The sequence below is a fragment of the Penicillium concentricum genome (genome assembly GCF_028827145.1).
Source record: "Penicillium concentricum strain IBT 3081 chromosome Unknown utg000006l_segment0_segment0, whole genome shotgun sequence".
NCBI lineage: Eukaryota > Fungi > Ascomycota > Eurotiomycetes > Eurotiales > Aspergillaceae > Penicillium > Penicillium concentricum.
In genome coordinates this window covers 2,658,582-2,684,913 of record NW_026622759.1, presented here as the reverse complement: position 1 = coordinate 2,684,913, position 26,332 = coordinate 2,658,582, and the positions used below count along the sequence as shown (strand labels likewise).

The following is a 26,332-nucleotide window of genomic DNA, read 5'->3' as shown; positions in this document are numbered from 1 at the left end:
TTTCAACGATGAAAGCCAGAAAAACAGAACAGCGCAATGATGGATGTTGCGTAAGACCAATGCGAGTCCGCTATAAAAGACGGATAATGATCGGGTTGGCGCGCTGTCCTGCAACCCTCGACCGAACTGAAAAAAGGGGAAAGGGAACAAAAGAAAGCGACGATGGAGAAAGGGAGATTTATCGAACCTGTCGCGACGAAACGGAGATGGCAGAAAAACCGAACTTGGCACGTGACCATATCCATTCTCTTATCATGATTGGCGGACAAGTACGAGTGGCGAGGCGTAAAGAGCCTCGCGTGTTCCTTTCTAATTAACGTGACGCAGGCGTTTTGAATATTTCTGATAAGCTTCCGCTAGAAATTGATTGTTTGGATTATTGTACAATGTGACCCCTATTCCGCTTCATTGCCTGCTTGTCCCTCTCGTTGCCTCCGGCGATTTTCCTTCATGGCCCAACCAGTCAAGTCGGGGCGGGCGGGATCAATCCTAGGGGCGCTCATTTTATCGAGGTATTCTTCCGACTCGATATTTGATTCTAGGGACGGGAGGTTTTCAGTATCCTTGTGGATCATATAGCTCTCATATGTGTACCAAGAATCCTCAGCCTGGGATCGGTAAGAGTTAGTGGGAAACAAAAATCAAGGTCCATCAAACAAATAACATACCTCGGCATCAACCCAGCCGTATGTTTTCCATTTCTCATCTTGCATTTGCTTGAGAAGGTCTAGATTGCCAGCGTTTGCAGCTGCTTCACCGTCTTCAGCGGCCTTGACTTTAATATCAATCGCACGTGCTTCGCTCTCGGTAGGACGGTCATCGTCATCCTTTTTACGGGAGCCTTTCCCTTTTGGCATCTCATCCAAAGCATCTAGGTGGTGAAGCTGAGGGTGGAACTGGACAACCGATGTGACGGGTGAAAGATGCAGGTTTTCTAAGAACGGGTGTTAGAATCGAATACTGCCACCAGAAAAGAAACCGATCGAGTAGAATCAACGTACTATCTGTGAAGGTGGCCAGCATATAAACTGGATCGCCTTCTTCAGAAGGCTTTATCCGACCTCCAAGTGACTGCACTCGCATCAATGATGCTGAATCCACAGCCCTCTTATTATCCAATATCTCCACATCCCCATTCCCTTCCATCTTGACTCTCCCCCCTGCGGCTGCAGTTCCGCTGCCAGCAGTGAAGCCGCCTGCCATGCCATAAGCACCTCCGTCGCGCGCAGAACGGCTCTTCTTTACCGCATCTCCGTAGCGCATTCCCTTGTTAACGTCGTAGTTTTCTCGGGTGCTGATGGGGACTTCAACTTCAATAAGACCGGTGCGCGGTTTAATTCGAAGTTGGATCGGTCGTTGGTTTTCTTGATCATTGTAGGGACGGTCGTGCTCTCGATCAACGTATTGGAAAACATAGCGAGAGATATCCGAGTCAGTGAGGAGGACGTCGTAGGAAGCGACGACAGGGTCGTCATCGGGAAAAGTCATGGCGATAAGGTGAAAAAGTAATCTAGACGAAAAAGGAGCGATAAAAATGCAGGGAAATTGCAATAATTGCCCTAAGCTGAATCACTTGAACTGATAACTTTTTTTTATCGAAATTCATCGGCGGGGAGATGGCAGAATGGCAGCTATCGGTTCACCGCTATTGCTTACTCACCCACAAAGAGCCGGCGCTGGTGTAGAATATCGCCCCGATTCCCCCTTGTTTCTTTCTTTTTCTTCTTGAGGACCATCGAGTTGTGCTGAGAGAGCTACCATGCTATCCTCCTTCTCATTACAAGCACTCTCCCCTGACGTCGAGGCTCTTCCACCCTCCGTCATCATCAAGCACGCCAATTCCACCTCGATGCATTTGGCGTGAGAGACGCACCCTTGCTCAAACCCTCCTATTTTCCATCAATTGTTGTCAATCCACTCGTCCATCCTCACACCCAACTCGCTATCATGACTTGAGGGCACCTGAATCACTCGTGCCAATAAGACGTCTGTAACAGTTTGAGTTACAGACACACCCGGTTCCTTTTCATTAAGGCAACCGGCAATAAGTTTAAGTCGACAAAGAAATGTCCCCGAATGGAGTAGTCGCGAATGGGGTAGTCGCAAAGTAAGAAGGGCATCACGGCTAGCACAGTTCAGCAGCCGCATTCATCCTACCGGGACCTATCGGTCACCATTTACATGGTTCCCTTGGATTAGGGCAACTAACACCATTCGACAAAGAAATGCCTCTAGGATGGGGTAGTCGAAACGAAAGCGGGACGTCAGGGCCGCCCGGAGCGGGCAGGCGGATTCGTCCCATCGGGACCAAATCGGTCACCATCGAAACGGTCACAACGGCCAACCAGGAAAGGACTGTGCACCTTTACCTAATAAGTACATGCGCCGGCATGCATGGATTTTCATGATGTCGGTTGCAATCAATCATTTGAGAAATGATACAATCAGTGGCCAACGCGGTCCGATGCGCCTCATGACCAATCCTCGAGGAGGATATCATGGCGTGGGTCAGGGTACTCGGGGTTGGACGATCGGTGCGATGTTAATTGATGGAGATGGTCGGGTTTGACCAGGATTTAAATACAATTAGCTAGACTACTCTCAAATCTCTTTGAGGTTTGCACGTCAATAAAGAGTTGTTTGGCTAAATATTTGGACTCCGTAGACTTTCGTCTGGCTTGGTAAAACATAGATCCATCGCTCAGAATCAGATCTAGTAGATTTTAGGTCATAATGTGTGAGATATTGACGATACGCCATAATTAGAGCCTCATTTAATCTAAGAGGATCATGATCCACCATACAAAGAGATGTGGATCAGTCTAATAAACGTCGTCCAATGATAATCCAAAGTTTCAGTAGAACCCCGGTATACACGGGTACCTTGTTTACGCCCGGGGCTGGATTACTTGGCGAGGATATAAATACCATCCCACGTAGATCTCACCTTTCCAAGATTCCTATGACCTAGTTTATAATTGTCACTTGATCAGTTTTCACCATGTTATTGCCAAAGATTATGATCGCAGCGTGTTGCCTGTCAACCTCAACACTAGCCGCAACGTGGCCATCATCTATCGCGGGGCTGCCAGACAACCTCGCCGAGACCCCAACTGCAGCCACAGACTATGTATCCCAATGGGCGAAATTTCTGACGAACACCATCAAGGAAATCTACAACCCAGAAACCTGCGATTTGATGAGCGGGACCTACGAGGACATGAAATGGTCCTGGCAGTCTGCCGACTCAGAATGCGACATGGAAACACAGCGTGACACAATCTCCGGCGCCGTCAAGCATTACATGACCAACGAGGACAACAGGGAGCACCGCCGAGATTGCGATACCCAGTGTCTACGCATAGACGCTACTAGTTATCGGAATGGATGGTTGAAGCTGGGCCCGGTCGATCGATTTGATGAGAAGGCATACTGTGGTCCCGCTTTGACCTTCCATTCGTATTTTGGGAGTGATAAGGATTGCTCTGAACAGCATGTTCTCTGATGAACTACGATCCCTGTGCATTGCGATAGACTTTATTGGGTCCATGCTGTCCCAGTACAAGTTTCATCTTTGGTGGGTGTGGTGCTTCCAGGGCTTGCGCTTCACTACCAAATGTCTCAATTCCTGAAATGATCTTAGACATTGTCTATTATCATTTTAGCCGGGGCATACCTCAAGACCGCTCGTTTATGTCTCCTATACATAAGTTTTGGTCTCTTGCGAGAAACTAAATGGTCCCTATCTACTTGTACAAAGTCGTCGAACGATATCCGCTAGCATATATGTATGCTATGGAGCTAACATTTTCTGCTGTTAATAATGATTCAAACTGCACATCCCTTCCTCCACTTGATTGATGCTGAGTGGGCCGTTTCCCCTAAGCATAGAAATATCCATTCCTGAACGCTCGAACCAATATTCAATCCAGTCTCATAAATAAATCGTCACATTAGGCTCAGACCACAAGCACCAGACTTGTAGTCCTACCTTCAGGTTTCACAAGACAACTGCAGTCCCACGGAGAATCGTTAGCCAAGCAGAGAACCGGGGGGTATTCATCTGACTGTCCTGTTCTCCAACAACTGGACACGTTCCTCCGCATCAGACAACACCGAGGGTAATGGCAGCGTGGCAGGCCAGAATGAAACACATCCAGCCATCTATAAATCATGAGCCGGGCACACACCAAGACATATGTATGTCTCAACATACCTGAGCGGGGACCCTCAACCATATCCGGATACTCAGCGTCCTCCGTCGTCTTATCCTCGGTAGGTGCAGTTTGTCGCGGATAACTGCATGACCAACTCAGATCAGTACCCCGCGCAATCACAAATAGGGTATTCATCACATACCTGTATCTTCCCAAAAAGCAGCAGTGGGCGATGATGCCCACAACGATGATCGCAAAAAGAACGCTGGTAATGACCACCCATTTATCCTGGAGCTCGTGAGAGATGTTTGCCAGCTTGCTGTAGCTGGTGTGCATGTCAGTTGTCGCTATCTTGGTGTACTGGCCGTAGTCTATCCAGTATATGCGGTACTGGTTCTCAAATCGAGCTGCTTCGCGTATCATTCCTGGGATGGGAGCCATTTTTGGCCGCGATGGTGTGTAGAAGAGTGCCCTGGGCGATGCGGATGTACGTGTCTTCGAATTCCCAGTGTGTTTCCAGCTTTTCAAAGCAGTGAGCTAGCGGGGGAATGGAGTTTGACAGTGGTCAACGATTTCGTATGAGAGCACGGATGTGATCAGTGTTGGGTTTGATGTGATAATTTCGAGAATAGGAGCCTCGGTGCGGGTTGCAAGTTGCGATGGGTACAGGATCTTAGTTTGATAGTTGAGAGAAAAGAGAGTGAAAGAGGAAAAAGAAGATTGGGGGGTTAATGTCTGAAGAAGGTCCAGGGCTGGAGTCTGCCTCGCTGGCAAACAAATGACTGCAATTTGAAAAAGACGGTATTTCTGATTACTTCGACCGAACAAAAGCTGTAGAGACGACAAGAATAGAGCTGAAATGATAGTAGCTACCAAAGGGCCTTTCTAATAAGCCTAAGAGAATCTGTAGAGTCTCCTTAAACAGCATAAGCTGTTCTGCGAGGCAGAGTCAAGAGTTCAGAAAGTTCAGCTCAATCTCAATACATAGGTAGCAATATGGTACTCCCAAAGGGCATACATAGCAAAATCATCGTGACTCAAAAGCCACAGAAGGAACCTCACTACCATCCTCCTCCGACACGGCCTGCATCCTAGTCAAGAATGTCCCAGCCTTAACAGAACACTGATCAGCCTCCTTTCGAAAGTTCAGAATCCAAGCAATCATAAGCACATCATGAGGCAAAAGATCCTGCACAAAATACTCCACTCGACCTTCATTCTGCTGCATCTTACTCAAATGCCTCACCAACCGATCATGTTCCTGACACATAACCTCCCTGCCACCGGAAACAACCAAGACAGGCGAGGGCAGGACAAAGGGATGCCAGATTGGCGCAAGATAGGGCTCAAACTCGGGAGTGATCTGCAGGTTACCGATAAGATGCTTCGCGCCCCACGCGGGGAATGAGGGCGGGATGTAGTCCGTCTGCACATTGGGGATGTTTTCCCAGAGATTCTTGCTGCGGGCGCCGGGGATATCGCACCAAGGCGAGAAAAGCCACGAGCACGTTGGCGGGGGAAGGAGCTTCTCATCGTTATAATCGGTGATGTAACGTAGGAGGGCGAGGGCGAGGTGGCCACCTGCACTGTCGCCACTGAAAACGATGCGAGATGCCGGGATGTGTAGGGTGTGGAGTAGGTATGAGTAGGCCGAAATGGCGTCTTGGAGCTGGGCAGGGAAACGACCATTGGGGTTACAGGCTAGACGGTACTGGAGGCTGAAGACGTGGCTTGTTGGTGTGTGCTTTAGCAAACTGTTGGCAAGGAACTGGCAAGATGATGTGCGGCCGTCGCCGAGGATGTAGGAGCCGCCATGGAAGTGGAGCACGACATGCTTGTCTTGGGTTGTTGTTGTGTTGTACTGGTAGAGTGATGGAAACCATGTGCCTCCTACAGTCACTGGCTGGATCTCGTCATCTACTGTGATGCTGGTGTAGAGCTCTTGTGCCCCGGGCTCAATCACGACAAAGCGGTCCCCATCTAGACCTGGCTCGAGGGAAAGTGGTGGTTTTGTGTGAAATGCCACGAAAATGCGTAGGAAAACTTTGATGAATGTGTTTGCCAGTGCTTGTCGATACGACCAGTCCCTATCTTGACGGAACCGAGGACGTAGATAGAGCAGTGGCGCGAAAGGCGCTGACAGAATCGAGTTCATATTGATCAACCTGTTGAATTGGTTGAAATGGATTTTAACGAAAGTGTTGGAAAGAATGAAGTCGAGTCAACATTGGAGGTTGAGGCCAACCTTAGGTAGGTAGAGGGCAGGGTGATGTCAGCTGTGCATCACCTCGGGTTTACCAGCGCCTCCCTGTCCCGATTCCACGGTTGAGTTCCTGCCACCTTTTGATGCCTCAGGGGATAAGAGGATGTTTACCTATCTAGATTGGAATGATCCTTGGAAGTGATAGGAAAAATAATATCATTTGAGTATATATGTACGACTTGATTGAAATTCACAAGGGAATAGAAGAAAAGAAACGAAATCTAACATTTTTGCATGGAATCATACAATCGCCAAGACATCAATGCATTGCGACGTGAAATACAGACGTGAGAATATCCAATTAGAAGGGAGATCCCGGGAGAATCATAAAAGATCGAGGTTATATGTGTAACTGCTGTGTTCAGCATTTACTCTTCTTCTTCCTCATCTTCGGCAACCTATATGAAATTATTAGAATTAATAGTTTGGATATCATAGAAGGAATCACTTACGCCATCGTGGAAGTTCTGTCCATCGGTGGTGGCCTTGATGACACCAGCGCGGATACACCAATCACCAAAACGTTCAGGGGTCTCGCCGTCGGTATCACGTTCAAGAGAGTAGCGCTTGAGGAGGTCCTTCATGATGTCAAGGATCTCGTCCTCCTTGATGGAAGAGCGGTAACGCTTGTTCAGGCGCTGGCCGTGGTAGCCACCGCCCAGATACATGTTGTATGCACCGAAGGCCTTTCCAACAAAGGCAACCTCGGCGAGCCAGGGACGAGCACAGCCGTTGGGGCAACCAGTCATACGCATGACGATGCTGTCACGAGCAAGACCGCACTCCTCAAGGGTGGACTCGAGCTTGGTGATCAGAACGGGGAGATAGCGCTCAGACTCTGCCATGGCCAGACCACAGGTAGGGAAGGCAACACAAGCAGAGGAAGACAGACGCAAGCCAGAGAAAGCAGTGTTGTCAAGCTTGTACTTGGCCATGTGCTCCTTGATGGCGGGGAGATCTTCATCGGTGATGCGAGAGATCATGAGGTGCTGGTTACCGGTGAGACGGAACTCGCCCTTGCCCATCTCAGCTAGCTCGCGGAGACCAGTGCGCATCTTGAAATCGGCAGAATCCTCGATACGACCGTTCTCAATGAAGAAGGTGAAGTGGTTGAGACCGGTATCATCCTTAATCCAGCCGAAGGTGTCGACGTTGGACTTGAACTCGAAGGGGCGGGGTTCGCCGAACTTGAGGCCGTCGGGGAGAAGCTTCTCAACCTCGCCACGGAAAACGTCAACACCCATATCGTCGATGGTGTACTTCATACGGGCGTGCTTGCGGTTCTTGCGGTCACCGTTGTCACGCTGCACAAGCATGATCTTCTCACAGGCAAGGTGGACCTTGTCGGCGGGGATATATCCGAACATGCGACCAGTCTGGGGGTAGGTCTTGGTGTTGTTGTGAGTGGAACCCATGCCACCACCAGCCAGAACGTTGAAGCCTTCAAGGTGGCCATCGGCGCCCTTGATGGCAATCAAACCAATATCGTGGGCGTAGACATCAGTGTCGTTGTGAGGAGGAATGGCGATGGTGATCTTGAACTTGCGGGGAAGGTAGGTAGGACCGTAAAGGGGTTCGTGGTCAACGATAGCATCTCCAGCAACCTGAATCTTCTTGTCGTTGTCGTCCTTCAGCCAAATCTCGTGGTAGGCAGAGGTCGAGGGCAGCAGATGTTCACTGATCTTGGAAGAGATTGCCCAGGTCTCACGGTGGAAGGAAGACAGCTCGGGGAGAGAACTGCACATAACGTTACGGTTCACATCACCGCAGGCAGCGAGTGTATCCATCATAGAGTTGTTAATGGCACGCATGGCGCCCTTCAGGTTGCGCTTGATCACACCGTGGAACTGGAAGGTCTGTCTGGTAGTGAGCTTCATCGTCTCGTTACCGTGTGAGCTACTGATGGCATCCATCTGCAGCCACTGCTTGGGAGTGGCAACACCACCGGCGAGACGGCAGCGAATCATGAAGCTGTAGGCAGGCTCAAGACCTTGGGCCTTGCGCTCATCACGGAGATCACGGTCATCTTGCATGTATGTACCGTGGAACTTGGTCAGCTGCTGATCGCTAGCGGGGATAGAGCCAGTGCTCTCATCAAGAAGAGCCTCAGCGATGGTGCCGCGGAGGAAGTTAGAGCCAATCTTAATATCCTCGTTGGTGATCGGGGCAGGCTCCTCGGGGAGACCTTCCACCTTATCGACGCCCAGAGACTTCCACAGACGGGGCTCCCATTCGGAGTACCCGGTCTGGTAGGCATCAGGGTCCTGGTCATCACCGAGACCAATTTCAGTGAGTTTGCGACCACCCAGGAAGGCGACGCGATCATCAAGATCCTTGCCAGGCTTGTTGTAGTAGATCCTGTCCTCCTTACGGGGCCAGTAGTGGCTGTCACCAAGACCGAAAACGGAATAGTTGATGGTGGACAGGTCAAGATCACCGGTGTTCTTGACATGCTCCCAGAGACTACGACCGTTCACAGGGAATTCACCTTGGCCTGCAGTACTGGTGATGAAGACCACGTTCTCCTCAGTGGGCAAGTCCTCAAGAGGGAACTCATCCATAGCAATGACCATAGTCTTCAGGCCTCTGGCGCGGCCACGGTTGCCAAGACGCTTAGCAATGTTCTGAGCATTACCACCATCGGATGCGAAGAGAATGGTGAGAGGAGCACCGAACAGACCATCCAGGAGCTTCTCGTAGGAGTCCTTGGCGTTTCTCTTCTGCAAAGCACGAACCTCGGTACCATAAGACTCAGAGAGCACAGGGGCGTACTTGGGGTGGCGATTCATGAGCTGGGTAAGCTGGTTGTCCCGGCGGAGGAACTCCTCAAGATCGCGCTTGATGCGCTCGGAGTCAAGGGAGAACTTGGGCTCGCCCTTCTCCTCGTTATCGGGGTTCCAGCGGTACAGGGGCCAGTAGCCGAGGTCGATGGCCTTCTTAGTCTCCTGCAGCACTGTGAGGGCCGAGTCGTTCTCTTGGTTGTAAGGCAGGTAGGCGACAACAACCGAGGGACCGTTGAACTGCTGAGCCTCAGACATGGCCTGAAGAACCTGGGTGTACGAGCTGTAAACAGCGACGGAGGCGACGTATGCATTACCTCTGTTCATGGCATAGAGACCAATATCCTTCTTACGGCGAGTGGCATCAGATGCAGCGCGCTCGGAGAAGGGCTGGGAGTCGATGATGAGCATGTTCACGTTTGCACCAGATGCGAGAACGTGGTGAACACCGGAGTTGCCGAAATCGTAAGCCCAGGCATCGGAGCCGATCAGCCAGTCAGACTCCTCGTAGAAGAGCTGCTTGGACTGGAGGAGTTGGCGGGAGATAGCGGAGCCATCGGCGGAAAGACGGCTAATCACATCAGGAGCCAGTTTGTTAGCCTTGGCGGCTTCCTTCACATTCAGAGCCCAGCGAGACAACCAAGTCTTGGGAACGTCAGTAGCAAAGTCGTTGGACTTGGTGGCTTCCTCAACCTCTCGGATGAAGCGCTGGCGGTGCTCCTGACGAGCTAGCAGCGAACCAAATCCAAACTCGGGGCTTGCGGCGATAGTGCTTGAGACACCAGCGTTATTTGATCCAAGCTGGTTGGCAATGTGGAGGCGCTCACCAAAGAGCTGGTTCAAGATCTTCAAGTATGCGTTCTCAATGCGAGGCTGCTCGAGAGCCTGTTCAACAGTAGGAACATGAGAGCTTCCGATGTCAAGGTTCTGGATGGGAGAAGCGGAGTTGAGGTTCTGGAGAACACCGCGAAGGGCCTGGACAGCGGTAGAGGGCTCAATGTATCCGAGACGGTACCCGACAATTTGAGGAGCCTGAGCGCGAGCGCCGGAGGGAGTCAGGCTGGACAGCAGGTCCATGAAAGAAGGACCCCATCGGGTGGTCTTGCGAACCTGCTCGAGAACAGCGATCTTCTCAACGGAGCTAGGGATAGAGTTGGAGATCTGTCCACCGACCCAGGGGCGGTACAGGCGAGCAGTGATCAGGCCAATGTCCTCCAACTCCGGGTTGGCACCGGCGTTGGCGAGAGCATCCACGAAGACTCCGGTAGAGCCAAAGACGAAGATAGCAGACTTAGCATCATCAACACCAGTGTACTCAATGGCATTGTATCTGCGGCCCGTCTCCTCAAACAGAGTGTTCCAAATCTGAGCTGTCCATTCGAAGATATCGCCCGCGTTAACAGGCCGGACGGTAGCACTGTCCACAGTGGTCGCGGTCGAGCTCGGGGCTTCACTGCCAGCACTGCTGTCTCTCCGCGAGGAGCCGACCGATGAGTTGTCAACGCTAGCGTTGAAAGGAGTTTGGGGTTGAGAGGGCACAGCCAAAGTCGTTGACTCGGGTTGGCCAGATGGCGCAGTACCCACGGGTTCTTCGGTGACAGTAGCCACACGACCGGAGTCGGCGTAAAGAGTCTGGGTTCCAGCAGAAGTGGCAGCATTTCCACCAACGTTGAGAACCTTCTTCACGACCTCAACGTCCTCCTCGGGGATAGAGGGGTCCTTGGCGGAGTTAGAGGGGTCGAAGAAGTGGATGACACCTTTCCCAGACTTGCGAGCAAGCGCGTGGGCTGTGATAGCAATGTCCTGGGCCTCTTGCACAGTCTCCGAGTGGAGGAATGTGAAGCCGGACTGGCGGATGGAGCTGATCACGGAGTAATCGGGGAATGGAGAGGGCTCCAGAGCAACGTGGATGACCACGGGGCTGTTGGCAAGACGGTAGAGGTGAGGGACGGCGGTAATCAGGACCGAGGAACCGGTGACGACGGAGGTAATCTCGCCGTTCTGAAGAGGAGTGAAGGCGGACAGGAGGGGGTCTTCATTATTGCGCACAGCTTGGACCTGGATATAGTATTAGTTGAGTTCCGGTATCGCAACTCCAACGATTGCAACTCACCTCGGTGACTTTTGACGAGAGGTTGTTCGTCTTTTTCGCCTTGAGGCCCTTGAGTGACTTGGAGAACAATGAGTCAGTCTGCAATGAGGGCTGCACGGAGACAACGGTATCACTAGTGAGGTAGGCGATTCTCGCCACTATACAATCGCATGGTGATTAGCCATTGTCCTCCATTTTCAAGGAGGGGAGATAATAGCAAATGACTTACCCGCTTCAGCAGCGCTTGAGATAGACACCATTTTTGCGATTATTAGCTGTTGAGTTCACAGCACAGGTGGGATGATAAAATCGCGATATATCTTATCAGTATGCGGCGATCTCCCACTCGCAGCACAGATCTGAGTAATTGTAACAAGGGAGAGGAGACGAAATGTGATGTCTCTCAGCTCTCTTGGAATTCTCTAAACAAGAAAAAAAAAATAAAGCCAGTGGTTTTTCTTTCCATATGCTCAAATCTCCGTCGTCGGGGGGTTAGATCAGCAATCTGCTGATTGGTCTTCGATCACGACATCAGTGCAAACACCCGACAGCGGAGATGCAAACTTGCCGTTTTAGGCTCAGTGCGGGGGATCCCGTGATGCCCACCGAGCACGTCAGCGTCGGGGTTTGCCCGTGTACCTTCACATTTAATAGAACGACATCTATAAAACTGTATACTTCGATCTCGGGATTCTCAAGGGATTTGCTTAATGGGATGATGTGGAGTTCAATAATCCCGACCTTGTGATTAACTCATAGAACACCGATTTGGGGGGATTTTTTTTATGCTTTTAGCGTGCCAATAGCACTACGGCAATTACCCATGCCTAAAAAATGTATTTTATTCGGAGTATTCCCGTCCATTCTAGGGCTCGGCTGTCCAACCTAAAGGAAATCTCTACTAGAACAAGACTACCGGTCAAATGCCGAAGGCCAAGGTCTTCACCGATCTCGCTCGAGTATACCATCTACCCTTGTTTTAATAATTCGGCCGAGTCACATCTAGGATTCTAGAAAATAACATAATCAGCCAAGCTCATTATTAAAATTATTCATAGCCTTTGGAGTTAGTAGAAATACTTCCAGTACTGACACTTTGTTAAATCAAGAAATTATGTAGGTAATATATGTGAGTTCTATCCAAAAGCAACTGTGTACAATAACAAGACATGAAACCGCAGAACCCCCGTATCAGATAAGCAATATACATTTCCATGCCCCGACGCCAAAATCGTGGATATTATATGGATCATGTGACCGTCAAGACCTTGGAGTTGAAGCGCCCCAATCCCAATGGGATTTAAAACGCCTTCCTGACCCGGGAGGACCCAAATATCGATCAATGACGGTGTTTGATCGTATACCTGGATCCATTCCAAATTCATATATGCAGTTTATCGTAAGTATCGAGCGAAAGGGGCTCGGGCTTCGTGATGGAGTATCGAGTGAAGCCGATCGGGTTTCCGATTCAGTGACCTCATGAAACGATAGGACAGACACAAGAGCCAATATGGATTATGTCCACTGGCTAGGCACCCCGGTGCAGCCAGGAAGATAGAGGGTTGAAGACATTGAGCCGAGTTGAAGCGAGGGCTGTACATTAGGGCGACTAATATTGTTCAATAACCGCAAACACAGCAATCGTTTATCGAGGTGCATTCCAATCTTGCATCTTGACATTCATGCCACCAGGTGAATGCTCAGGAATTGGCTGTTGAAGGACAGTAGATCGAACAATGGACGGCGACGGTTGTGGGGGTCCCGTTCCAGAACGTCGCCTCCTCTCTCTTTCCAGCGCACCAGGCAGCTCCGTGTTGTTCGAACGGCGGAACTTGTGGTTGATGCCGCTGAGCCAGTTGCCGTCCTCCTCTTCGCCCAGCCAATAGCTGTGGCCGATGCCAACCATTATGCGACCGAGTTTGCCTTGCCAGCCCTGACCTTCGGGACTGTAGGGGGAGAAAGGCTCCCGATCGATATCGGCAACGCTGGCGACTGAGACGTTGCGGCTGTGGGTGGGGAGTTGGGTGTGCCGGGGAATCGCAACCCAGATACGGAGAGCCTGGCGTGCAAAAGCGAGCATCACCAGAACAAAGTAGACGCGAATGACCCACAGAAGGGAGATGAAGATAATGCTCGGAATACTCTCGGGCTGGAGGACGGCACTGCTGAGATCTTCGGCGGTACGCGGGGGGTGAGCGACGAAGTTATTTCCGTCTTTTGTGTTCTGGATTTCGACGTAAGCCGCATCGTACTTGGGGTTGGTGAAGCCAGCGGTCTGGGCGATCGTGTCGCCCCCTGGACCTGCGGCTTTGCCACTGTCGTAATGTTGCGATACCATTAAGAACCAAGTCACACCGAAGGCGGCAGTGTATGCGGCGTTAATCAGGCTGTCGAAGACATAGAGGTAGGTGAGGGCGAGACATTGTAGAGGCGACTGTTTGCGAATGTGTGGGAATAGGATTGCGGCGAGTGCAAGGGCGACGAGGGACCAAAGGTACATTGACAGTTGTACGGGGGACAGGTGGTAGCCGGTCAAGAGGGCCAGCAGGCCATAGAGGCCACTGATTTTATTCAACAGCAGTGAAAGGGTGATCAATGAAGCACCAGTCTCTAAGCTCATCACATAGAGAAAGGACTTTGAAAGTCAGATTAAGTTAGCTCCGGCAATGGATAAGATTTGACCTCAACTCACCTCTGGCCGCGGAATGCGGAGAAAACGGGAAGCGAGCCCCATGAGTGTGTTTTATGGCCTCTGGCCAAGAATGTGCGTTACCGAGATGAAAATAGCGATGGAAATGTGGTTGGGTATATATACGGGCAAAGCAAGGGAAGAGGAAAAAGGCTGGGTGTATGGCACTGCAGATGACCCAGGGGCGCTATTTCCCGGGCGATCCGCCCGCAGATCAATTTCCTGATTCCTTCTCGGATGCATTAATTTTTACTTCACTTGTTCCGGTTTCATGAGCTCATATTTTACTTATATTTGTAAATTTATATAGATTGTATCTGGTCTGATCAACAACTATCCATGTGGTCGTGAAGGTTCCTAGCAGAAAACCCAATATTCATGCCCAGGTGGCGTGGCCCCCTTGCTTTGCTAACGTTTTATGAATTTATGAAATATGGATGCCTGAACTCTATTATTACTGCCTTGTAGCCTTGTGGTTAAGGCATCAATATTCTGAATCAAGCATAAGTCGGCTATATGCTGTCTACATATACTATGTCAGTCCTTTTGAAATGCTTATATAAAGGAATAAATGAGATGAATACTTCTTGCTGAGAGGTTATACTCCGACTGAAAATCCACGCAATATACCGAAACCCTTTGTATAATCTCAAATCGGTTTCATGGGATCTGTATACCTCGGGAAATACCTAGCTCACTTTTGGAAGAGGGGAAGTAAGTAAATGACCGACGTACCCTATCCGCATTTGCCCCGCATATGCTTAGAGGTAGTACGTATAATTGGCTTCAGGTCATTTTATTCCTCTGTCATATAACATCTCTCTTGAGAATCTGCGCAATGACTATCTCATCGACCCAAGAAACCAGAACTGATCGATTGGTCAAATGGGCCGCCGACCTGAAGTACAACGACATTCCTGATGATGTGATCCAACGCACCAAGGATTTCTTCTTAGACACGCTGGGCTGTGCCATAGCTGGTCGTAGCCACCCCGCTGTTTCTGCAATGGTGCGCTTTGCGACTCAAATGGGACCCTCGAGTGGGAAGAGCGAACTGATTGATGGCTCTCAAACCCTCACCACTAGTCCGGCATTTGCTAGTCTGATCAATGCTGCTGCATCTCATGTGGTCGAGCAAGATGATCTGCACAATCGAAGCATCATGCATCCAGTGAGTCTTGCGTGTGTTCTCATTGCGCTCGTTGCTCCTCGAAGCCCACTATCAATGCATCATATGTCGACCAACACAATGCTAATTTGACTATAGGCGACTGTAATCTTCCCAGCTGCTCTTGCAGTATCCCAAGATATTGGGGCAAGTGGAGAAGATTTCATCACTGCTTGCGTGGTTGGCTACGAAGTTGGTTGCCGTGTTGGTGAGTATCTGGGAAAGAGCCATTACGAGGTAAGCTCCATTAGGTTACCATAAGCATCACCATACCAGGGGTTCTAAGCCTAGCCAGCTAGCTTTCAGTTATTAACTTGTACTGTAGAAATTCCATACCACCGCGACAGGTGGAGTCATTGGAGTTGCAGCAGCTGTAGCCCACCTTCTGAAGCTTGATGCGACCCAAACATCATCAGCAGTCGGGACAGCTGGAACCCAAGCCGCAGGATTATGGCAATTCTTGATGGATGCAACCCACTCAAAACAAGTACACACAGCAAAGGCCTGTTTTGACGGTATATTCGCTGCCTATTCTGCTCGTGATGGCCTTCTAGGCCCACGGGATATCTTGGAAGGACCGCGTGCAATGGGGGCTGCTCTCGTACCCGGCGAAACAAACCCAGAAGCAATTGACCAGAACTTGGGTTCGGATTTTGCCGTTGTTCGTTCGAGCTTCAAATGGCACGCATCTTGTCGACACACGCATCCTAGCGTCGACGCACTGTTGAACCTGATGGCCAAGAATAAGGTTACTTTTGATGATATCGACTCTGTCCTTGTTCCCACATATCAGGCTGCCATTAACGTACTTAGTCTAAGTGGGAATGGCGACACGGTTCATCAGAGCAAGTTCTCAATGGGCTTTGTATTAGCCATTGCGGCGAAGAAAGGCCAGGCTATGATAACCGACTTTACTGAAGCTGATCTGAAGGATGCTTCTCTGCGTGAATTCCAGAATCGAGTGAAGATGGAATACAATGCGGAGATTGATTCTCAGTTCCCAGAAAAATGGCAAGGGACTGTTATTGTTACGTGCAAGTCCGGAAAGACTTTCACGGAATCAGTCACATTTGCAAAGGGAGACCCGGAGCTTCCGTTGACAAGGTATGCTTATTATATTTTTAGGAGACGATTGAATTATGTTCTGACAGCATCGCTAGGTCTGAAATCGAGGCAAAAACTCACGCGCTTGCCAGATATGGCGGAATTACAGATACGAGCAAGGTCGACACCTTAATCAAGAGAGCGTGGAATTTGGAGCATGAGACGGATGTTAGGGGGTTTGTCTTCTAAGACATGCCTATCAAGTCATCAGATGTATAAAAAATGCTGTGAACATATTGGAAGCCTATTGACACATGTGACCGACGAAGTAAATTATGATTACTTATACCACAACAGCCCATTCGTCTTTTTCTAAGTATTTTAACATATGGTTATAATAGTATTGATTTCATGTTTCATTGGCGCCGACTATGCGGTGCGTTACCCAGAAGGGAAATGCCATATTATACAGCTTCATCAATTAAAGCATATCAGGCATATAAGACATGTTAGCCCATGCTGCCAAGAGTGGCAATCAGAAGACCTCCAAAGGAAGTCAAGCAAAGTAACTTCAACTGCCACAGAAAAAAAAAAGTATGATGCTGGTTAAACGGAAATCAAAACACCTTGTCTCCTCCCAAGAGCTCAGAAAATAAACTGGACACGACCGCATTCGGCACTGAAATATCTAGACACGCGCTATCGACTCGAGGAGCAAGCAAAGAAAGTAGAAACATGTACATCTTCAAAAATTGTAGGATATCATGGACAGCCTCGATTGTAACAATCGAGATAGGGCACTTAAGGACCGGGGAATCTTAACAGGCACAGCCGTCGTTGCTGGTCGTCTCCTTGGGATTGATGTTGACGTCAATCACTAAGAGAGAGGTCATGGTCAGTATGAGGAGTCAGTGGATAAATCACGAGAATGAACATACTTGTGCTTTCGCCTTGTTTGGCCTCGCCTTCCATTCCAGGAAGAGCCTGAGCGATTCTTCGGAAAAGCTGCTTCACATTATGCCCGACCTTTGCGCTGGTCTCGATAAACATCAATCCGTTCTTCTTTGCCTCTTCCTCGCCCTGTGCGGTGGTAACTTCGCGCTTATCGTTCAAATCGGTCTTGTTGCCCACGAGCACAATAATGACATCGTTCCCACGTTCTCCCCGCACATCATCAATCCATTTTCGCGTGTTTTGGAACGATTTAGCATTCGAAATATCGTAGACAACCACGGCAACGCTCGAGTCTCGGATGTAGGAAGGAATCAGGGAACGGAAGCGCTCCTGGCCGGCGGTATCCCAAAGCTGAAGACGGACAGTGCGATCTTCAAGGTACATAGTCTAAATACGATCATTAGCCCGGAATTTTGGGAATAGACAGCTTCCCAGGGCAATGCCCAATGGGTTGGAACCCTTGTGCGGGGTACAATGTGGCGTACCTTGGACAAAAAGTCGATGCCAATAGTGGCTTGGTATGTGTTGTCGAACGAGTCGTACATGAACCGAGTGATCAATGATGTTTTGCCGACTGTAGTAGCGTTAGATATCTTATGCTAGCCCCTCTCATTGACTAGAGCGCATGTAGAGGTATGAAGTGATGAGATGCTTACCACTTTGTTCGCCGAGGAATACCAGCCTACGCATCTCCATTAGCAATGCAATCCTAATTCCACACTGTGCAGTCCCAGGTCTTACTTGAACTTCTTCAAGGGGTTCGAATACGACCCAACTCCGGAGGCAGACGCCATTGTCACGGAGATGTTGATGCGGGTGAAAGTCAGGGGTAATAAAGCGGCGCGAAAGGAGGTCAGGGATTCGCGGCTGAGTGAAAGACACAAGAACAAGGCTAATGAGAATATAGAATGTTAAGACAAGCGTCTTCTCTTGAAAGAACAGTAAAAAGCAGGGGAAAACAGGTGGTCCAATACGTCCGGGGAAGCACCACGCGAGGCCACCGCCCAAACGGAGCAGTTAATCCGCTCCGGCCACCGAGTCCACCATCACCCGCTTCCATCCTAGAGCTTCAGCTACCTTATCGGCTGCGTTTTCTACGTCTGCGATCATCCTGACCTTTTCATTTATTCGTCCTCAGGCTTATAGAGGTCGCCATGGCTTACCTCTATCCGGCCGGTGTCTTCACCACCGCTCTCATCGTGGTGGGATTGTGTACGTTCCAATGGATCCGACATGCGATCTGGCAGCTAATGAGAGGTCTGGAATCTAGATATGCTCTTCCACGGAGAGGGAGAAGCGTTCAATGTACGGAACTTCACCAAAAACAAGCGATTTGCTCAAAAATTTACTAACCTGACACGTATTAGGTCGGCCGTTTCCTTGAGGAGGTTTCTCCTTATGCTTGGGCAAATATCGGAATCGCTTCGTGTATCGGCTTCTCAGTTATCGGCGCAGCATGGTAAGCCGATCCCCGTTGACATTATCCGGCATCGCGATATTGACCGCATACTTAGGGGTATCTTCCTTACCGGCTCATCGATTGTTGGTGGTGGTGTCCGGGCACCCCGTATTCGCACCAAGAACTTGATCTCCATTATTTTCTGTGAAGTCGTCGCTATCTACGGTGTCATCATGGCCATTGTCTTCTCCTCCAAGCTCAGCCAGGTAGCCGAAGGCGCAATCCACACCTCCAGCAACTACTACACTGGATACGCGGTCTTCTGGGGAGGAATCACAGTCGGCGTCTGCAATCTCATTTGCGGTATCTCCGTTGGTATCAATGGAAGTGGTGCTGCTCTGGCCGATGCCGCCGATCCCAGCCTGTAGGTGATCCCCGTGATATTATTTGATAAGATACTTAGGGCTGTCACTTACCTTGTTTTCTTTTTTCTAGATTCGTCAAGATTCTTGTCGTCGAGATTTTCAGCTCAGTCCTGGGTCTTTTCGGTTTGATTGTCGGCCTTCTCGTGGCTCAAAAGGCAGCGGTGTTGGAGGCGGCCTGAAATTGAGCCTTCCTTTGAGAGAGAAGAGCTTCAAATTTGGGTGGCAAACAGATAATCGGGGACTCGAATCACATGTCCCAGGCGATCCGCTTCGCCTCTCGTTCTCATTTTCATAGTTCATGTTCATGTTTCGATATACACCGCATTGGGGCGTCTGGGGTCGACCACGTGGAGCCATTTTGGTTTTGCTGAATTGCATCAATGGTCTGGAGATCATATGTATCAGATTTGAGGCCGCGTAAGCTAGTTCTAGCTTGTTACACTAGGGATGTGAACGAATATTTGTAAAAATCGCTATCAGATGAAATCACTTGTACCTATATTTACATCTAGGCACTGTAGTCTATAGCCTAGATTTGGGCCAATCCTATTGAAGTATACCAGCCTGTTCAAATTGATTAAAACCCAATCTCATGGGTTACACTCAACCCTGGTTGTTCGAGGCTGTGCCTAGGTACTTTGTACAAGCACATCGGAATAATTCGTATCAACTTATAAGAGAACTCGAAAATGATTGGCACAAAGGAAAAGCAGCATTGGCACTAATTTCACCCAATTGCACTAAATACACTAACCACACTAATTTCATGTCGGGGTTTGGTAGTCCGATGTTCCCCAAACAAAATTCTCTCCACATCCACATCCACTTCCCCAGACTCCCACGCACATCATGACCAATCTTAAAGTAGCAATTCTAATTGTCTCGGACACTGCCTCGAAAGACCCCACTTCTGACAAGGTCGTTGATGCACTTACGCCTATCTTGTCCGCAGAGGGCAAGTGGGAACCCCCGCATTCAGGATCGTCCCGGACGACGTATTCCAGATCCAACAATCCATATACGACTGGGCCGATAGCCCTAATTGGTATAACCTCATTCTACTTAGTGGAGGAACAGGATTTTCCATCAAGGATAACACTCCAGAAGTTTGTAATTCTGATCTTGACCGTTGCCTTACGCTGACATCACTAGGCCGTATCCCCCTAATCCAACGCCATGCGCCGGGACTAATGTAAGTTGGATACCCTCGGCGCCGCATTGACGCTAGTGGCCTTGGAAGCTAACCAAGACTTCAAGACACGGCATGATTGCTGCCTCCTTGAAAGTAACCCCCTGTGAGCATGACATCAGGGGCGCTGTTGGCGCTGCCATGGCGCTTTCCTTGAATTATATTTACCTTGGCTAATCCCCCGCGCAGTTGCTATGATGGCCAGACCAGTTGCTGGTGTTCGTAATAAGACTTTGATTATTACTTTACCCGGTTCACCCAAAGGAGCCATGGAGAACCTCGACGCCGTTGTTAAGCTTCTTCCACATGCCTGTCTACAGTCTGCTGGGGCTAATTCACGGGACCTACATGCTGGAGGCGTGAAGAAGCTCGAATCAGAGGCTGGTGTTGATGATCAACATAATCATCATCACCACCACCACCACCATCATGACCATGGACATGGGCACAAAGCCCCAAAGGCGCACACATCGCCGTCGGAGAGGCCACAGTCCAATGACCCTAGTGCAGGCCCTAACCGGCGCTATCGCTCCTCCCCCTACCCGATGCTCTCTGTAGATGAAGCACTTCGGCGAATCAATGAGCACACTCCCGACCCAGAAGTCGTTGAGGTCCCAGTGACGACATCCTTGATTGGCTCGGTGATCGCCGAAGACGTCTACGCCGCAGAAGCCGTGCCAGCGTATCGAGCTAGTATCGTCGATGGCTACGCTGTCATCGCACCAAACTCTAGCACCGCCGGCCAGTCCACGAAAGGGATCTTCCCCGTAGCATCCGTTACCCATGCCAATGTCGGCGGGAACCTAGAGCCATTGCAACCGGGGACCATCGCTAGAATTACCACTGGCGCTCCCCTCCCCCAAACGCGAATGCCGTAGTCATGGTCGAGGATACGAACCTGGACTCGTGCACACCTGACGGCAAGGAAGAAGCGACAGTCGAAATCCTCGCTGAGGATATCGAGCCCGGCGAGAATGTGCGCGAGCCTGGCAGCGATGTTATGCTAGGCTCCAAAATCGTCGCTCGCGGGGACCTAATCTCTCCCGTCGGCGGAGAGATTGGCTTACTGGCATCAACCGGCACCAGGACTGTCAAGGTCTTCCGGAAACCACGCGTAGGCGTTCTGAGCACCGGCGACGAGCTCGTCGAGCACAATGACCCGCAAACTCTCACAGGCGGCCAAATCCGCGACTCCAACCGCCCATCTCTTATCTCATGCCTTAACTCATGGGGTTTCGAAACCGTTGATCTCGGTATCGCCCGCGACACACCTGCCAGCGAGCTCGAGCATGCCCTCCGCGACTCCCTCCGCGGTGTAGGCCGAGCCTCCGCCAGTGTCGACGTGATCATCACAACCGGCGGTGTCTCGATGGGCGAGTTAGACCTCCTCAAGCCTACAATCGAACGCTCCCTTGGCGGCACAATCCACTTCGGCCGCGTTGCCATGAAACCGGGCAAACCAACCACCTTCGCAACCGTTCCTTTCAAACCAACTGGCGATGCCACATCCTCCCAACAGGAGCGCCAATCAAAACTCATCTTCTCGCTCCCCGGTAACCCGGCCTCCGCCCTCGTCACCCTCAACCTGTTCGTTCTCCCCTCGCTGCACAAGCTCACCGGCCTGGGCCACAGCTCCCAGGCACTCAGCTCTAAGCCTTGGCTCGCGCCGCAGCTTGGTCTCCCGCGTGTCGCTGTCGTCTTGACGCACCATTTCCCGCTTGATCCCAAACGCACGGAGTACCACCGTGCCGTGGTTACGGCATCGCGCTCGGATGGTCGGTTATACGCGACGAGCACGGGGGTGGAGGGTGCAGGCCAACGATCTTCAAAGGTCGGCAGTTTGGCCAAAGCGAATGCTTTGGTGGTGCTGCGGGCTGGACGGGGCGTTGGCATTAAGGGTGAGATTGTGGAGGCTTTGTTGATGGGGGATGTTCATGGCTCGGACACTCGGGTCATTTGCTAGAGATGTGATACGATATATGATTTATGCCCAGATGGAGACTGAATCTCCTGAAAACTGCTCGTGTTTTGGTTTCTTATCTGTCTGTCTCGGAGCTTTGTATATTTCTTGCCTTCTGTCTTGTCTTCACATTTTTTCCATTCTCTTTTTGAACAGACGATATACGGTCAACATCTGCAAGTTTCCATATTTGATGAAAATACAAATACATTGTGATTTTTACATGGAACGAGTCTGGAAGTTGTACGCTTGTATGTGAATATTACAATGACATAAAGTACATATCCCCAGAGAACAAAACCAACGTCAAACTATGGTAAAGTACATAGATGGCCCGAAAATTGAATCACCCCTTTGAATACTTCCATCCCTTCTTCTTCTCAGCCCGAAAAGCAAGCAGTGTCCCTTCTCTTCCCTGCTTTCTCGCAATCTCCACAACCAAGAACCGCACAAAATCACCCAATGTCCAGTAACTGCTATGCGCACTCAGCATGTTGAGGTACTGGATATTCAACGGGCCGCCACCACCCGAGAGATAATAATCAATTTGACCGTTATCGTTAAGCAGAAGCATGCGTTTTTCAGCGATCTCTTCACGAGTGAAGTCGTGGGTCTCGAGCTCGACATTAGATGGGAGCTTGGAGATTGCTGCGGGGCGGGTAGGGGCTGTGGAGGGCATTAATGTTGACGGGGTTGAACTCCATCGAAAGACACTTCCGAAGGATTGCCAGAAGGTGGAGGTGGAGCTGGGGATAGAGCCCATTTTGAGGGAGTTGGAGAGGTCTGAGTCTACTGTTGCATTGACTCGGTACGCGATTGCTGGAAATGGTCGTTAGTAGTTAAGGCAAAGAGGATGTGAAACTCGGATGGGAAGGATATGGAATCCACTTACGGTCAGTTGTGTGCATGATATTGTAGAGATTATCTACGGCGAGACAGCCATATTGACCCGCCTCACCAGCAACGCCACGAAGTAAATCGTCACCTTCACTGCCTGGCTTGTCTCTGCCTTTTCGGGGAAGAAGACTAGCTGCGAGGATGTTAGATACAAGGCGGAATGATGTAAATTTCAGACGTACCCTTATTAAGAAGCAGAAAGAAGCCGACTGGGCTTCCACAGAGGAAGAGATGTCTAGTATCAAACTCGAAAATGTCGCTATGTAAAGCCGTATTGGAAAAGTCGAACCGAGGAACATGCGTTGGTTGATTGCTGAGAATGTCTACGGCCATCACGCTTCCGAGCGAATGAGCAATGAGATGCACACGGCCATGGTCTTGGAACCCTGCATTGTTTTTACACCAGAGGCGATACACTCGGTTCGCTTCTCTGATCACCGCCTTGACCATCTTCGGTTTGTGGTGTGACAGATAGTAAGGAATGTCAAGCATCACATCGCTGATCAGGGACCGGATAGCAGGAAGAGTCTGGGGTGTGATATCTGCAAGAGAAAAATTGTTGCTAGCTGGGTCCTCGATACCCGTTTCAACATCGGGGTCATCCAACGACAAGTTTGTGCGCCAATTCACAGGGAGAACCATGATTCCCCCATGATCCTGGCGTACATGTGGCCAGACAGGTTCGTTATTGAGCTCCATATTCACCTCTCGCCGAAACGCATTGATAGCGTGAGTGAAATGGAAGCTTTCCATCCTCTCCGATAGCTTTTGCCCAATGCCATGGACAACGAGAACTAAGTCCGTTGGAGGTGGTCGCGATTCTTCCATCTTGCAGGCATAGCATATTTGTTCACCTCGTGCAGAAGGACTTTTCGACTGGGTTTTGCGGATGTAATGTCGCACATCGATAGGATTGGGCTTTGACGGGTGAAGTTGTTCCCATAATTTTCGACTAAAGCCGCGAATCACAGGTATGCCTATCTGACGTCCTTTCCTTATTGCATTAAGAGGTCGTCTTCCCCTCGACGCCGAGGGAAGTAAGCTGGGCCGAAGCACTTGGGCATTTGTTGCATCGACGTAGATGGCACTTGATGTGAGATATGACTTGATACTTTCAGACTGGACAGAGGTGCCGCCAGCAGCTCGATTTTTGTCGAATATCAAGGGATCCTCCGCCTCATCTAGAGGCGAATCACTACTCTGTGGCGCTTGTGCAGTTGTAGGCTGACTGTCTTGTTTTGTCCACAGCGGGTGAACAATTTTCAACTCTGCGTCTGCCCCGTTTTCCACACAACTATTCAGTTCATCTTGCCAAGTATCGCTCCATGGCTTCAAGTATACATAGCCTTCTTCCAATTTATTCGCAAGTTCAGTCTCAACAGGCAGCATAGTATTCTTGTAGAACCAAGTGGCTCGAACTACACTTGATATGTCCTGAAGAGGCCTCCAGTAGATAGGTTTCATCTATAAAAGGCGTTATTATAACCCAGAGCCGAGTAGAGAGATTGTACTGACCTTGAGATTCGGTAGCTCGACCAGATGAAGCCGTGAGACACCGACTGGAATCTTTGTCTGTGTGTTCGGCTCCTCTGTCCTCTCCCTTTGCGAGTCCTGAGTCAATTGGTCTAGGCTCACAGTCGTTCTGAGTCCCGAAGGTTTCGGGGCATTTCGAGGAGCAGTACTAGTTCGAAGTTCCGCCTGCCATTCGCCTCCTTCTCTAGACGAAGATGACTCAAATGAGCGACCAAGCGGCGTCTGAGGCTGAGATATCGGCGCCCGTATAAAAGGAGAGCCACTCATGCTTGCATCGTGAGAGCGATCAGCTCGTAGACTTCCAGTCTCCTCGTCGCCTTCGCCCACGTTCTCGGCCTCCAAAGGAGAACTGCTTCTTCTTTTTGCTGCGCTCGACTCGTTGACTGAAGACGAGCGCGCTCTTTTCCGATCGAAGGCAATTCCTTTCGTGGTATCATGTTTAAACCCATCACCCAGTGGAGAGCCCACGCGATTTTCCTTGCCGAGTTCACGGGGTCGTATTCCAGCACTACCGGTAGCAAAAGCGATGTGACTCTTGTGACTGCGAGCGGGCAGGTCATCCGGGAAGGAAGGAGGGTTGCTCAGAGTGCTTCCTCTGCTCCCAGCCAAGGAGTGATCCTCTTGGTTGGCTGCCTTACGGCGATCGACATTTGAGACCGATTCATGACCAGGCACAGCTATCCCAGGAGGACCTGTCGATGTGTTTGGCCTGGATCTGAGTTTCTCAGCAAACTTGGTCTTCCTCGCTTCCCGTAGATCACGCCAAGCTTCCTCTAAGGCGATGTTATCCCTGGCCGAGAATGGTGTGGGAGGAAGTCTCTCATTCCCGGTCCCCTGTGGAGGCAGAGCAGCTAGTGGATCATCGATCGGCAATGATGAGATATAGAAGAACTGTGACCGGAGTTCTGGTGGTGATGGAAGCGATTGAAATCTAGTGAGGTCCTGCTCTTCATCCACAAGCAGGCAACTCGGACCGTAGGTGTGGATCGGGCCCGCCATTCGGATATTTGGACGGAGCCCCTGTGTTTGAGCTGGTACTGATCTCCACCCCTGATATGGAGGGCTAAACGCGGGATGTATCGACGGTCATTGGGGGCCGAACTTTTCTAGTCCACAATTTCTGTCGGAAACACCACGGTGATTACAGGTTCAAGAAGTTTGTCAAAGGTAGAGCGGTGACCTGGCACCCGTGATCCTATAAGCCGATGACGTCGCCTCACGTGTTTTGTGTCAGCCTTTGCTTTTTCACTTTGACATATAACTATGGAGGTTACAGTGTTGAAATTTAGAGATGTTCGAAAATTAGTTCAACATGATTGACAAACGCCAAGGAAGCACATTAGATGGCCTGGAATATCAGGCAACCAAGTTTGATGCCTGCAAATAATAATACATCCATGGATGTATAGGTAGCCTTGGGTAAGTCTCGAATACACCATTTCGAGTGGTCATTATGATGTTAGCTGAAGACATTCTAGTGTCTTACCATCCCATAACCTTCGAAAGATCACAATGGCTAGTGAGGATTTCTTCTTCGTTGGCTATTTTTGAGACTAAAGGGAATATAGCTACCTATTGCTTTGGAAATTACTTTTTTTAATTTAGGCTTGAAACATTGAATTAAGCTACGTAGTAGCAATATATGAGACTAGTAAACGATCTATTTAGTAGGTGTCAAGCTGGAAGAAAGCGTAGCGTATACTACCTGTGATCTTGCTGAATATTAGTAATTCGGGGGATATGCAGTCTAATTCTGGATTTTCTTCACAATATATTGCACCA

General features: G+C 50.0%; 11 protein-coding genes across 11 annotated transcripts; 4 read left to right on the top strand and 7 right to left on the bottom strand.

The window, feature by feature from the left end:
- Positions 1-395: 395 nt before the first annotated feature.
- Positions 396-1,488, bottom strand: N7517_011249 (uncharacterized protein; the record flags this gene model as incomplete). The annotated part of the gene is made up of 3 exons (XM_056728972.1): positions 396-608; positions 669-934; positions 1,002-1,488. 3 exons carry the CDS (start codon positions 1,486-1,488, stop codon positions 396-398), a joined length of 966 nt encoding a protein of 321 aa, XP_056574787.1.
- A 1,513-nt stretch (positions 1,489-3,001) lies between these two features.
- Positions 3,002-3,505, top strand: N7517_011248 (uncharacterized protein; the record flags this gene model as incomplete). Its single annotated transcript, XM_056728971.1, has 1 exon — positions 3,002-3,505. The coding sequence occupies one exon, from the start codon at positions 3,002-3,004 to the stop codon at positions 3,503-3,505; it is 504 nt and encodes a 167-aa protein (XP_056574786.1).
- A 600-nt stretch (positions 3,506-4,105) lies between these two features.
- Positions 4,106-4,598, bottom strand: N7517_011247 (uncharacterized protein; the record flags this gene model as incomplete). The annotated part of the gene is made up of 3 exons (XM_056728970.1): positions 4,106-4,164; positions 4,217-4,299; positions 4,360-4,598. 3 exons carry the CDS (start codon positions 4,596-4,598, stop codon positions 4,106-4,108), a joined length of 381 nt encoding a protein of 126 aa, XP_056574785.1.
- A 586-nt stretch (positions 4,599-5,184) lies between these two features.
- On the bottom strand, positions 5,185-6,312 carry N7517_011246 (Alpha/beta hydrolase fold-3; the record flags this gene model as incomplete). The annotated part of the gene is made up of 1 exon (XM_056728969.1): positions 5,185-6,312. The coding sequence occupies one exon, from the start codon at positions 6,310-6,312 to the stop codon at positions 5,185-5,187; it is 1,128 nt and encodes a 375-aa protein (XP_056574784.1).
- A 436-nt stretch (positions 6,313-6,748) lies between these two features.
- On the bottom strand, positions 6,749-11,552 carry N7517_011245 (sulfite reductase (NADPH) subunit beta; the record flags this gene model as incomplete). Its single annotated transcript, XM_056728968.1, has 4 exons — positions 6,749-6,818; positions 6,873-11,258; positions 11,314-11,450; positions 11,522-11,552. The coding sequence occupies 4 exons, from the start codon at positions 11,550-11,552 to the stop codon at positions 6,789-6,791; spliced, it is 4,584 nt and encodes a 1,527-aa protein (XP_056574783.1). The 3' UTR covers positions 6,749-6,788.
- Positions 11,553-12,937: 1,385 nt separating this feature from the next.
- N7517_011244 (inositol phosphorylceramide synthase regulatory subunit KEI1) lies at positions 12,938-14,096 on the bottom strand (the record flags this gene model as incomplete). The annotated part of the gene is made up of 2 exons (XM_056728967.1): positions 13,985-14,096; positions 12,938-13,927 (listed from the first exon to the last, which is right to left on the bottom strand). Exons 1-2 carry the CDS (start codon positions 14,024-14,026, stop codon positions 12,938-12,940), a joined length of 1,032 nt encoding a protein of 343 aa, XP_056574782.1. The 5' UTR covers positions 14,027-14,096.
- A 723-nt stretch (positions 14,097-14,819) lies between these two features.
- N7517_011243 (MmgE/PrpD family protein) lies at positions 14,820-16,442 on the top strand (the record flags this gene model as incomplete). The annotated part of the gene is made up of 4 exons (XM_056728966.1): positions 14,820-15,152; positions 15,249-15,386; positions 15,475-16,253; positions 16,310-16,442. The coding sequence occupies 4 exons, from the start codon at positions 14,820-14,822 to the stop codon at positions 16,440-16,442; spliced, it is 1,383 nt and encodes a 460-aa protein (XP_056574781.1).
- A 559-nt stretch (positions 16,443-17,001) lies between these two features.
- N7517_011242 (Rab family GTPase YPT6) lies at positions 17,002-17,941 on the bottom strand (the record flags this gene model as incomplete). The annotated part of the gene is made up of 5 exons (XM_056728965.1): positions 17,002-17,070; positions 17,132-17,534; positions 17,633-17,721; positions 17,804-17,829; positions 17,889-17,941. 5 exons carry the CDS (start codon positions 17,939-17,941, stop codon positions 17,012-17,014), a joined length of 630 nt encoding a protein of 209 aa, XP_056574780.1. The 3' UTR covers positions 17,002-17,011.
- Positions 17,942-18,301: 360 nt separating this feature from the next.
- N7517_011241 (H(+)-transporting V0 sector ATPase subunit c'') lies at positions 18,302-19,150 on the top strand (the record flags this gene model as incomplete). The annotated part of the gene is made up of 5 exons (XM_056728964.1): positions 18,302-18,359; positions 18,418-18,452; positions 18,515-18,606; positions 18,662-18,970; positions 19,042-19,150. 5 exons carry the CDS (start codon positions 18,302-18,304, stop codon positions 19,148-19,150), a joined length of 603 nt encoding a protein of 200 aa, XP_056574779.1.
- Positions 19,151-19,820: 670 nt separating this feature from the next.
- On the top strand, positions 19,821-22,123 carry N7517_011240 (uncharacterized protein; the record flags this gene model as incomplete). Its single annotated transcript, XM_056728963.1, has 6 exons — positions 19,821-19,966; positions 20,038-20,081; positions 20,124-20,163; positions 20,229-20,266; positions 20,350-20,951; positions 20,996-22,123. The coding sequence occupies 6 exons, from the start codon at positions 19,821-19,823 to the stop codon at positions 22,121-22,123; spliced, it is 1,998 nt and encodes a 665-aa protein (XP_056574778.1).
- Positions 22,124-22,466: 343 nt separating this feature from the next.
- Positions 22,467-25,549, bottom strand: N7517_011239 (DDHD family phospholipase; the record flags this gene model as incomplete). Its single annotated transcript, XM_056728962.1, has 4 exons — positions 22,467-22,939; positions 23,013-23,150; positions 23,200-24,481; positions 24,533-25,549. 4 exons carry the CDS (start codon positions 25,547-25,549, stop codon positions 22,467-22,469), a joined length of 2,910 nt encoding a protein of 969 aa, XP_056574777.1.
- Between the last annotated feature and the right edge of the window lie 783 nt (positions 25,550-26,332).